Source organism: Amphiura filiformis, chromosome 19 (assembly GCF_039555335.1).
Source record: "Amphiura filiformis chromosome 19, Afil_fr2py, whole genome shotgun sequence".
Classification (NCBI taxonomy): Eukaryota; Metazoa; Echinodermata; class Ophiuroidea; order Amphilepidida; family Amphiuridae; genus Amphiura; species Amphiura filiformis.
In genome coordinates this window covers 48,245,489-48,259,373 of record NC_092646.1, presented here as the reverse complement: position 1 = coordinate 48,259,373, position 13,885 = coordinate 48,245,489, and the positions used below count along the sequence as shown (strand labels likewise).

The 13,885-nt window shown below is 37.0% G+C and overlaps 1 protein-coding gene across 1 annotated transcript; it reads left to right on the top strand.

The window, feature by feature from the left end:
- The first annotated feature begins 6,402 nt into the window (after positions 1-6,402).
- Positions 6,403-7,629, top strand: LOC140140620 (uncharacterized). Its single transcript, XM_072162378.1, has one exon. It carries the CDS (start codon positions 6,403-6,405, stop codon positions 7,627-7,629), a length of 1,227 nt encoding a protein of 408 aa, XP_072018479.1.
- The last annotated feature ends 6,256 nt before the right edge of the window (positions 7,630-13,885 follow it).

Genomic DNA, 13,885 nt, shown 5'->3' with positions numbered 1-13,885 from the left:
TGAGATATTAAGAAAAAAAAACTTAAAATTTGGGAAAGTTTAAGGGCTGGGGTATGAACGTTTGGACAGTATTTATTTTGGGACATTAGAGCACATCACACATATCGAATTGCATTCTGAATACGAAGAATGTCATTTTGATATCAAATAATTTTGATTTTTGAAATTGCAATTTAATACACATTTTATGGCAAATCATTAAAATTGATATTTTTGATATTTAACAGTACTTGAAGTAAACTTTATAAATCTGATGATTTATAATTAAAGTGTATGTAGGTGGGATGAAAAGCCGACGATCAATTGAAAATTTTGACCTTTCGTATAGAAGATATGGATTTAGGTCTTTTGGGAAAAAATCCATATCTTCAATGTGAAAGGTAAAAATTTTCAATTGACCGTCGGCTTTTCCTCCCTGCTACATACACTTTAAGAATATATCATTAGATTTATATAATTTACTTCGAGGACTGTTATATATCAAAAAATTGAAAAATATCAAATTTTTATAATTTGTCATAAAATTTGTATTATATTATGATTTTCAAAAAATGAAAATTATTTGATATCAGAAAGACATGCTTCGTATTCAGAATGCAATTCGATAGGTCTGAGGTGCTCTCATGTCCCACAAAAAATACTGTCGAAAAGCAATAAACGCTCATTTTAGATCCCTTAAGAGACTGAATGTTTTTATCTGCGGGAAACTTTTAATACATGGACATACATTATTACCTACAGGTAAAGTGATATTTATAGATGATTGCAGGATTTTTGCTATTTTCTCCTTGTTTTGGCCACAGATTAATGTGTCCATCCGTGGATCAATAGGTCCATTTTAAAAAAAAAAATAAATCAAAACGCAAATCGTATTTTCTGACAATTTCAAACATGGCATTCGAATTTTGCTCTGTTATTGAGTTATTGGTCAAAATAATTATAGAAAACTTACACTTTAGATTTTCGATATAAATCATCTATAACAAATAAATTATAATATTATTTTTGAAATACTATGAAAATGGCCTTAAAGATAAATGTTTAATATTGTACAAGATTTGTTTTTTAATTTAAAAATCAAACAAAATGAATCACTGATCAACAAACGGAAGGCTGCCAAAACTTCACCATTAATTGGTGCATTCGTTGTACGGTGCAGAGTAATAAGTAATGACTTATTATTAGTACAGCTGCTAAGCTTTACCATTGTGCACTTTGGGATAAAATCATGAGAGTGTCTACACATGAAGTACATGGACCAAAGTTGTGGAGGTATTTTAGATTTGACCCCTAGTGACCTCTACATGTCATGAAAGGTCACACAGGGATAGAAATGTGAAAATGCTACAATATTGTCAATAGATATACCAAATTATTCGTCTGGTCACAAGGACCTATCGTTACAGAGTTATTCTATAAAACATAATTCCTGGGTAAAAATGACACATTTTGGTTGTACATGGGTACAAATTTCAACTTGCTCCGATTTTGACAAAAATGGTGACAAAGTGTCCATTTTGCTGACAAGAATCATAAAAAGAATAGTTTTGCATACTGCGATAGAGGTTTAAAATGTCAAATGCCATTGGCTGGCCCGGTTAGCCATTGACTTCCATTGCACATAAAAAGTAAAGAATGCACTTTAGATGCTATGTATTATAATGTTTCTTGATTCATATGTCAAGACAAATAATTTGCCACCAATTTTGGCAAAATCGGAGCAAGTTGAAATTTTACCCATGTGCAACCAAAAATGTGAAGGTTTTACCCCAACATGGTGTTTTTGTAGAATAATTCTGTAACGATAGGTCGTAGATAGCACAAACTATTTTTTAAATCCTTCTGATTAGACAAATAATTTGGTGTATCTGTTGGAGCATTTTCAATTTTTTACCCTGTGTGACCTTTCGAGACCTCGAACGGTCACTAGTGATTAAATTAAAAATGAATCTACATCTTAAAATACACTTTGGACCACGTACTTCATGTGTGGAAACTCCCATGCTTTTATTACAAAGTGCACAATTGTACCAAACAAGATAACGTAGTTTTGATAGGATTGCAAAATAAATGTAGTATTTTCCTTCTTCGGTGGGATTCACATACGACACTGTGTTAATTGAACCGTTCTTCACATTCGTTTCAAAAGTAGTAAAAAGTTAAATCCTTTCATTGATAGCACCAAAGCGTTTCATAGATAACAATTAACGGTTTCGGTTGCTGTCTTCATAATTGTTCTAAGATAATGCTTATTCACTCGAATGTGAATTATATTTGACAATAAAAAAGGTAAACATTCAGTTGAAAGTTTGGTTATTATGCATCGTACCTTGAAGGAAAGCAATTGTTCTTGATATCAAAAATCCCCGGTATATACCCTGCTCGGTCCCATTTTTAATGATGTCATACGAAGTTTTGGTTTTTATCAGTAGCGTGCCCAGAAATTGAGATTCCCTGATAATGGGGTGGAGGTGGAGGGGAGGGGATCTTAAAAAAACATACTAAGCCAAAAGCGGCGACTGAAGAAATGTAAATGCGCGACGGCAGGAGGAGTCTGATTTGAAATAAAATTCAAATTGAAGACCAAATTAGAAGGACGTTCCTCGTATTCAGAATGCAATTCGACAGGTCTGGTGTACTCTCAGCTCCCACCAAAAAATACTGTGCAAACGCATAAAACGTTAATATTCGATCCCTTAAGCGTCATAGACTTCACACGCTCTTTGTTGTGCTACCGATGCACGGGATTGCGCAAAATACTCTCGTATACAGTAAGCCAAAAAATTAAGGTACCAGTTATGTTCACCTCCTGTATATCCTAAACAAAGACAGATATGTCATAATTGGAACCAGCAGCCTATGGCTACATCTTTTAGCTCGAATTTAAGACCTCATTCGTTGAAATTGTTCAAGAAATAAAGACACGGCGATCCCAAAACCCAAGGAAGATACCAATTTAACAGTTGCAGTTTGCTGCATTAAATGCTCTATTGATTTGTACACAAAACGTTCGTGAATAAGAGAATTAGCGCTGCGCTTCCATTGATTAGCACGTTAAAACTAGCGTCGTGCTTTCATTGATTAGAACACAAAAGTGCAACTTTTGATTTCGTTTCTTCATTAGATTTTAGATCACCGTTTCTTTAATTCTCAACCAATTTCAACAAATAAGGTCTTAAATCAGAGCTAAAGAGTTCAGGTGTTGGCTGCATGTTTTAATTTTGACATATTTGTCTTTATTTAGGATATACAGGGGTGAACATAACTGGTACCTTAATTATTTGACTTACTGTAGTGTATTAATAGGTAGTCGTTGTAGCACTTAATGTACACAACCCCATCCCACACCACAAACACACATCCCACACACCACCACACCACCACACACCACACCACATGAAATATACATGTAGATACATGTAGATGTGCCCTCTGAACACATAACACAGAGTAGGGCGCATTGAACATTTGAATGGCGCCTTTTCTTTTGGTCAATATAAATGAACAATATCCAGAAAACGGTGGCGTTGTATACAGAATATAATTCAAAAATCGATTGAGTATCCCACTGGGATCGGATGGTGATGCTGAGAGCCAGTCTGATATCATAGTTCTTTTCCCATTTTTCTCACTTCAAGGAAACTTTAAACCCTATGAAACTGATGGGACATGCTTTACTAATAACCGTGTTACAGTTTCTCAATCAAAACAATGAGACAGGTTGTTCACACAATAATTAGTATTTCTCATCCATTTCCGATCAGTCCAAAGTTTCACTTTTAAAAGAATTCTCATTATATGTGATGCGATCAAGCAAAATCAGTCGGAACTCGGAAATATTGATTTTGAGATATAGCCAAACAAAGGTAATATTTCCTTTTGTTTCCTCTTGTTTTGGAAACTCTTTGATTTCTCATATCTTTGGAACTGGTTGTTCAATTTTAATGGGGTTTTCTGCAAAATCCAGCCTTGTAAATGCTTTTCACTATCCTGTAAGAAACTGAAAATGTAATATCTCCGATTTCCGACTGATATTGCTTGATCGCATCACATACTGTAAATAAATACATTTCATCCCGGTATTTCGAACCACTTCCCGAGTCTAAAATTATTTTTGTAATTCCATTCCCGGTCCCATAAATCTGCAATTCCAATTTCTCTTTCTCTCCTTTGTCTTTCCTTTCTTCCTTTTCCCTTCTGTTGTTTTCCTATCTCTTCGGATACCCGGGGGCTCGATCCCTCAAAGACTCCCGAACACCCATTTGCCTATCGTGTTCAAATACGTAGTTTATACATCATGAACTGTACTAGCCCTTTCTTTGTCCCTCCGATGCAACAGATTGCACACAATATACCGCCAAATAATAACAGGCTACTTGTATTAGTCTTTAGTCGATGGAGCATTAACGTACACAACCCTATCCCACACCAGAAATACTCATCCCATACACCCCCCCAACCACCGCCACACGCGAATATACATGTAGAATGCTCTGTAAACACCCACATCGTAGGACGCACAGGAGTGTTTCTAGACCAATCGGGTGGGGGGGTGTACTGCGGGGATGGGGGTGTGGGTGGGTGGGTATGCGGGGTGGTGTGAGGGGGGTGTTGTAGGGCCTAAACTTTTCCACAAAAATCGTAGTCTATTATTTTGTTATGTGTGTGAGACGAACTGTCCCGCTAAATTGCAATCATGCTTTTGTTGAATCCATTTGAGTAGTCCGCCATATTTACGGTATGATACGTCATATGCTCAACCTCTATTTAAAAAAGTGTCTCTAGAAATGTTGTGGCACAGAAGTTAGTACTTGAATATTAAAATCAATAGTAGTGATTTTGGATTTAGGCACTTTTACAGCTCGTAGCAGTAAGCTGCTCAAACTATATTATTTTATGTCGATGTTCTAGATCATAACCCGTAGAAACTAGTATTAATACCTTTAAAATAACACTATGTACAAGCATAGGCACCAAAACTCAGCCAATTCCGTACATTCTGGACTGTTAATAAATCTTGAACGTATCTCCAGTTCTTACCCCGGAATCATGTTTTATTGACAGCGTATTATGCGTATTGTGAGACATATTTTTATATTATATTTATTTGTTTCTGCTGGTTTTTTGATTAAATTTTATATCCAACGACATCGTTTTTAATTTTGTTGAAATATCGATAGAACACTATTTGGCAAGAAAGGGCGCTATTCCAATTCCATAGAATATGTAGGCTATAATTGCAAACAGTCATATTTTTTGCTCCGTCCATGCATCTATGTGCGTCGTCAGGGCCGACACGAGAGGTTGGATATGGGGTGCGACCCCCCCCCCCCCCTTCGAAATTGTGTCGGCAAGTATTGCCTATTATCGACAAAACCAATGTATAAGTCGGTCGACAACTTACAAAAGCCATATAAAATTAAAAACAACATTTTAAACAGATATATTTAGTGATTAAATATTTCTAAATATGTAAATATATTCCCGTGAGGTTGTAATAGTCTTTTTTATCAGTCTGCTTTTGCCTACATTGACTTTTGTATTAAACATCATATCGTCACCCTGCTATGATAATTGCCTAAGTATTTTTTGTTGTTGTAATTTTAAGAATAATGTAAAAACTACGGTTCAAGCATGCATCAGCTATGTTATCACCCAATTTATTGCTGAATACTTCTTTGCAATTTGCCTCTTTATCATTTGTTCTTGTGCAAATACATGTTCCTACCATTTTGTACTTTGTTCTGAAAGCTACCAAAATTGACTTAGGACCAACTTTTTCAAAATGGAGAATAGTCGTTTTGAAACTTGCTGCTTTCTTTCCATTTGCAACGGGTATTTGGTGGATATTACATTTAACCCACTCGCGTGCTGATAATGTATTCATTTATTTATGTAATTTTTCTTTTGGCAGGGAAGCCCCTTCAATGCGAAAGGACTGATTACCAAGAAGGTCCTATCCCAGCAAACACAAACGTTTTCGACATCATTCGCAAAAGGTTATAAAAAGTTGTCAGAAATCGTTTAAATGTCGGGGTATATTAAGGGTATATAAAAAGTATAAAAACGTTTTCATAACATTAAAAAACATTTTTTTGATAACCTACTGCAAATATTTTAACCTTATGGTATTGCAAAAATAGTTTACAATAACCAATAACGTACTATTTGCTCCTTCCACCTTCTGAGTCAGTGCCTAGATTTTATGGCCTTCCAAAAATCCATAAGGCGTCGTGCCCTCTCAGACCCATTGTTTCTTCGATTGGATCGGTTTCATACCAAGCTGCTCGCTACGTCGCGGACATTATTTCGCCTTTGGTTGGTTCTTCCCCCCACCATCTCAAGAACTCTGCTGATTTTGTTGACAAGATCAGTAATCTCACGCTAGGACCAGGGGATGTTATGGTGTCATATGACGTCACAGCCTTGTTTACTAAGACGCCGATACCTAATACGCTTCGCATCATTCGCGAATTGTTGAATAATGACTCTACCCTCGAGGATCGTACCTCTTTGTCAGTTGATAACATCATGGAACTGTTAACTTTCTGTGTTAATACCACCTACTTCATGTTCCAAGGAGACATTTTCCGCCAGGAAAATGGAGCCGCCATGGGTTCGCCTGTCTCCCCCTTGGTAGCGAACTTATTTATGGAATGGTTTGAGCAACAGGCTCTTAGTACTTACCCAGCGCCACCATCGTTCTGGGCTAGATATGTCGACGATACCTTCGTGGTTATTCAAGATCAACAAGTCGACGCTTTCACCACGCACATAAATAACATCTCGCCTTCCATTAAATTCACCATCGAGCGCGAGGAGAACGGACAAATCGCCATGCTGGACACCATGATCAACAGAAAGGAGGATGGCACTCTCAAGGTCACTATCTATCGCAAGCCGACACATACTGACCAGTATCTGTCTATGGACTCACATCATCCACTTCAGCACAAATTAGGTGTGATCAGAACTTTAGAACATCGTGCAAATACCTTGGTGTCTGACCCAGAGGACAAAATCGCTGAATTGGAACACATCAGACAGGTACTGGGTCATAGTGGATACAAAAGGTCACACTTCGCGATCGCGAACTCCAACAACCCTCCAACTCGCAATCAACCTGACTCTGTACCCTCCAGCAAGGGTCATGTAACCATACCCTATGCAAGAGGGGTGTCCGAGGGTTTACGACGTGTGCTCACCAAACAAGGGATACAAGTTCATTTCAAGCCCCGTAACACACTACGCGAACTTCTAGTTTCTCCGAAGGATAAGATCAGAAAGGAAGAACGGTGCCACACTGTGTATAACATCGCCTGTCAGTCGTGCAACGCCACTTACATCGGCGAAACGAAACGCCATCTAGGGGTTAGAAGTCGCGAACATAAACGTGAACCCTCTCCTGTAGCGCTTCACGCCAGGAACACAGGACATAACATTCCCACCGAACAGGTCAAAATCATCGACCAGGATGAGTCATGGTTTGGTCGTGGAGTTCGCGAAGCCTGCCACATCAGGATTAACAAGAGCGACCTCAACAGGGATGCCGGGAGATACTACCTGCCCGCCGTGTACAACTCTCTTCTGAGCCGGCTGACACCGTCTGGTGTCAGTGGCTCAGAATAGCCAACATCGCCCCCACGTGCCAAATATTGGGGCTGAAGACGTCCAAGAGAATACTGGATGAAAGCTTCCTCTCGGTAAGCAATTTCAAGTTTGTGAGAAATAAGAAAAGTTAAACAATAACCAATAACATTTTAAAAATATGTTGTTGTAGTCTGTTTTCATACAAAACGTTTTAAAACGTTTTCATGACCTTTATAATAACCCGACCTTTTAATGTTATTAAAACATCTTTACCTAAACCAAAACCAAAAATGTAACTTGTTTAAAACGTTTTAAAACGTTTTTGTGTTTGCTAGGATTACCATATGTACATTTATTTTTTGCAAATAAGTACCTAAGTGACGTAAAATACACACATTAGCATACATAGAGTATGAGTATACATGTTTCATTAAAGAATATTTCTAAGCTTGAATTGGACTATTCCAGCTGAAATCCAGCTAAATTGGTGACTCCATTTGAACTCTACACCCCTTTTGTGGGAGATTAAGGTCATGTATTCCATAGGGGGTGTATGTATTTCAACTGGAATAGTCCATTGCGTGACAGAGACTCGAGGCCTCATCATATTTATATAATATCAAGAGGAAGACGTGTGCGCAACGAATGGCCTTCGAATACATATATGTTTACTTGTTTACTTACATATTACTTAAATGTACTACGTACATTATTCACATTTCTTTTACGACATTATAATCATACTTCTACGTCTTTGTTTTCATATATTATACACGTATTCAACCTAAAACAAATATTCCAAACTACTTGATACTATCTTTGATATCTTTTGATGAACTTCATCTCATGAATATGGCCCACTCAAGTAGAAGTTTCAGGGAACGTTTCGTAAATACTAGGTAGTACGTACAGCACCCATATTTGTGAAGCCCGTATTTTCCAGAGCTATATCAAGTCTTGTTTCAGCTGGTCGGGGTGTTAGGGCGTCGTCTACTTCAGATCTTTCAGGCGATGTTGCCAATACCATCGGAGGGTCAATTTTCATTCCCCTGTATGATTAGATTGCATCAAAAGATGTAAGACGTACAACAAGATGTTCCATTGTAAACGAGTACAGACTTTAGCGCATATTCTTCAAAATTGAGGCAGCTGTTTATTCCTCACCTCACGACAGATCCATTAAAATCAGCAGTAACATTGCTTTTACTACGGTTTACAAGAGTGTAAAGTTGGGAAATTATCTTCTGAATGTATATACTAAAAAATAATTTTGGCACCAATAGATAGCAATGACGCTCCACTATCGAGTAATATCCTAATGAACTGTCAGAACCAAAACTGAGAAGTACTAGATATGAACACAACACAAGTTAAAATTGGTTTTGGGTAAGAACATCCTACATTTCTACTAAATATCTGTGTAAATATACAAGAAAACAAGTATTTGAATCTATAATCTCACGCTTGGATACTTTGTCGAACATATCATTTAGATACTTCCAATTGCAGCAATGTGATAGTGATTGCCGTGAACTACCATAGCATCAGAAAATAGTATACAAAATATGTTGTAAGAATACTTAAATAATCATACCTTTTGCAGGAAACTACTATTACAATTACCAGAATGAAGAAAAGAAATGCTCCACCTGCAGAAATACCGCTTATCAACGTCCATTGATATGTATAGTATTACTGGCATTGTCAAAAAAAAATACGAACAAAATATCAATTTAAGTACATATGCACCTTTCAATTGCAACACCGGCTACTGGGAACCCGGGATGATCCGGGATTTAATACAATGTGACCTGGGATTTAAACGGTATAAGAATTGACATCATCCGAAACCCCTGGAAAAAGAACAGGAACCTAACCTGGGGTTTTCCAACTAGTTAGATGGGTCGTTAGCATTGCCGTGGCTTGCTGATAGGATACCAGCATTTATGGGCGGGGAATGCCATGCACTTGGCAATACGACAAGCCGGGATTTGTCGTGGATATCGGTTTTATTTATTTTACGTTACTTCTTTTAACCACCCGCCAAGAGTAGAGTTTTAAACGAGCAGGCGTACACTCAAAAACAAAACTGACCGTGATAATAAACGAATCCGTGATTCTTTGTGACATTCTACAGCCATCATACGTGGCCATACAGACGACTATTACTACATGGTGAGTAGGATGGGGTATGGGCTTTTACAGAATAGCCTTATAATTGAAGTTGCATTTTGGATTGACATCAAAAACTCTTATATAGGCCTATAATATTTTGTGCTCAAAATGTTTAGGCTTACATGCAAAGATAGAGCATTCGCTTATCCCGTATCCCGATGTGATGCAGTTGATTTGTTTCTTTTCACATCGTATCTTGGTGTTTTATTCATATAGGCATCAATATACGATATTGCCGACGATTCAAGCTTCGTAACAATATTAAAACCAAAAAAACAAACAAGCAAGCATGCGTTATAATATATAGTAATAATGCTTTTAAGCATTATACATACCCCCGTGCTGACTCGGTGAACATCTAGGGATTTGACCCTGCCAAGAAACTTTACGTCCACAGGTTATTGCTTGGTCGCCAATTACATCAAATCCTTGACTGCAAATCATTACCATTGCATTTTGTATTTTTGTACTTTGAGTTCTGCTGAGTTTGGAGCAGTGCACCAATGTTTGCTACTTAGGTGACAACATGATATAATTGGGCAAACTATTGATTTGTAGATTGTTATAATAAAGGAAGAAATTTCAGACCATTTTCATCAAATACGGAGGATATTTCTGTTTTGACCCGTGTAAAGCTCAAAATACTGACATTAATATTCGGCAATACTTCCTGGTTGATAAGTCGTTTTTAATCCTTATGACCAGATGAATATTTTAAAATAGGTTTCAACCAAATCGGAGCAATTTTGAATTTTGAGCCATGTGTAAACTTTGACTCTGGATATCTTTGAATATCCTGGATATCTAACCTATTACCATGGTTACAATTTAACAAAGTTTGATCTTTTAAAAAGGGCTTTGTGAAAATGTTTACGTTGTGCTCAATTTTGTCATTTCCGGTAGTATCACCATAATTTTCCCAGTGACTGCTTTTTTTAACAAATACTTTAAGCAGAATGATGCCAAATAATGCCTTTAATTTTTATGATCTCAAAAAATAAGAATGATCATTGAATACGTAATATAGCTATAACACCATAAAGTGAGTGAGGTATGGGTAAATTGGAAATTCCATGTATACACAAGAGGTCATAATTGATTTGTGGATTTTCACCAGATTTTCTCTATTAGTCTTATTTAACCCATTACATAAAACCAGTCGAGATGGAGGGGTCATTTTAGGTAGATATGTTCTGGCTCAATTTGTTACAAATCTGGAAGAATTACCGTAACAAATTACAGACTTGACATTTAGTATGGAAATTTTTTTCTAAACATTCCAAGACTGGTCTATAAGGGGTCTGCATAAATCGCACGGGCTAAATAATAATTGGGGTGTGTCGGGAGATGGTGTAAAATATTTTTTGACAGAAAATGTGCTTTCCGTTAGTTTACAGTATATGACGCTTTAATGTAGTGAATTTTTTTAGCTTTAAGGAGACCGAATTGGATTTTTGTGCGGGTAAAATTTCTGAATTTGAGCAACATTATTTTGATATTAGCAAATGTTACCTAAAGTAATATTAGTAAATATTACCTAATTACCAATAAGTGTTCATCAGAATTGAAATGCACTTAAAATTGTATTCTACCAGTTTTGAAAGTGGGAGGAGCTTAAAATAATATGGCTCCTCGAATTGGTAACCAGTCAGAAAGTTTGAATGGGCCAAATGTTATAAACTTACTGTACACAAAGGAGTGTACGTTCATTGAATAACCAGGAACCCGCGTAGTTGTTTTGTACCGTAAGTTGATAACATTTAGACCCCTGGGGACCATTCAAACTTTCTGAGTACGTACCTCCTTTAAGAGCCATATTTTATGGGCCTTCAATGTTCAAAAATTGGTACAATGCAACTGTATTTCGACTGTAATAAATGCCAATTGCTGACGAAGTTTAGGAAATATCACCTCATATCACCCTGTAAATTTGATAATAACTGAACAATTTTGCATAAAGTCCGAAATTGTGTCCCCCCCACAAAGCCCAAATTCAGCCTTCCTAAATCCGCCATTTTAGGCAAATTCGCTATATTATGAACATCACACACCCCAATTAATGTTTAGCACGCGCGGTTTATGCATACCCCTTCCAGATCAGTCGTCCATACTAAATGTCAAGTCTGTATAACCATATTTTAGCTCTGGTAAACAAATGTTCTCAAAACAGATCCAAAGTAATTAAATTAGGTACTCACTATAAATATTTTGATTCCTATCAGGAATCTTGTTCACTCTGGTTTAGTGAGTGGACGTCACATAGGTTGGTTGCCGATTGATGATCTGATCGTAGATTCTATCAAGTCTGTATGTACGCTCCTCGTCTTTGTTCATTGTGGAGTTTATACCTCTACTCCTTATCCAGATGGCCTCTTTGAGCCAGCGAATTGTTTGCCTCTTGGTCGATGACTTTGCCTTCCTCCCACCCAAGTATGTGATTATTAGCTGCTGTATACTCTGCAATGGCCGATTTGTATGTTTCTAAAGTAGATGCTTTTCGCTACGCTCTCGTGAATGTTTTCTGAGTAGCTTTCTTCTAATTTAGTCTTGTGTTCTTTTAATCTGGTAGACAATAAGCGGCCAGTTTCCCTGATATAAGTTTTGGACAGCTCTTGCATGGAATTTCTTACAATGTTTCGATTAGATCATCAATCGGCAACCAACCCATGTGACATTATCAAGATCAGTCACAAAGGTTGCCGAAAACATCTAGAAACACTACCACTCACCAAAACAGAGTGAACAAGATTCCTAATTTGAATCGAAATATTTCTAGTAAGTACCTAATTTACTTATGTTGCATCTGTTTTAAGAACATTTGCTTGCCAATGACTTTTATGAACGATCCTGATGAATCTGTTCAGACATATTTAAGCTGAGATTATGCTCTTCTTCATTTGATAGGGTTTGATAAATAATATGCCGTGGTTATATAAGGCTATTAAAACAGTTACATACCCTTTGTTTGATACAATTCGTCGGGTGTATTACATAGTGACGGATGTTAAACTTCGCCAGAAACAAAGTTTTTGAGTTAGACGCGATCAAATAGTACGCCGATTTGTGATCAACCATAGCAGAACAATGTCAAGTAAAATCCTCCAAAAGTTGCTGTATTTTAAAAAAACTAGTATCTAAAGTATCTAAAGTATCTTGAAACATCTATCACATGAAGAATTATTCGCTATTAAATCAGTAAAATGATTACAAAGTTATACGTCAGTATGTAAAAACGTGAAAACGTTGCACCCAACATCCGTCACACATCCGTCACTATGTCTTGCGCCAATATCGCGCACGCTGATCTGGTCTCTCGTGTTGATCTATGGACATCCGTCACACATCCGTCACTATGTCTTGCGCATAAAAGTCGGATCAAGGAAGGACTTCGAAGCATCCGTCGGTTCTTAAAGCTTATTATTAAACGCTTTTTCATGATAAAACCGACTCGTCACGAGTGCCCACGACATACATGGCATATTGTATTTGAGTATTTACTCCTGATCTTACTAGTACTCACTCTCATGATATAGCTAATCACACAAGCTGTAACTTCTTTTTACAAAACGCCACACATTGTCGACGTCGTTGGTGAGCGACGGGCGAGTGGTATTTCACCGAACGCAAGAAAAGGAGTTATATCTAATTGGCTAGCAATCGATCGCTTAGGTCGCTTAGTAGTCAACTACAAACTCAAAACTGAGCAATGTATTCAATTCGATTGAAATCGATATTCTATTATTGACGTAGATAAAGAGAGTGATAGTGTGTCAATAATGTACATTGTATTGCACCTGTTTTTACATGCATTCCTTTATATAATCATTTTCTCAAAGAGTTGAATATGATCACAATTTTTACCCAGGATTTCAATTTTTTTACCGCAAAATTGCAGTTAAACATATCCACAGCAAAATACCGGTCCTCACTAATTAGTGTATTTAATTTCCAGTTAGTGTATTTAAGATAAAACCTGTACAACAAATAAAATTTTCTTGCAATAGAAATATCATATGGGATACTGATATGGTAGGCCGCAACAGCCACAATGTGGAGCTGCTACGTGTAGCTGACTTTTTTGCTCCGTGGAGCCAAATTGACCAATCATGATCATGTTAGA

What these genes read in the sequence shown, in the direction of transcription:
- LOC140140620 (XM_072162378.1), top strand. Translation starts at nt 6,403, where the DNA reads ATGGTGTCATATGACGTCACAGCCTTGTTTACTAAGACGCCGATACCT.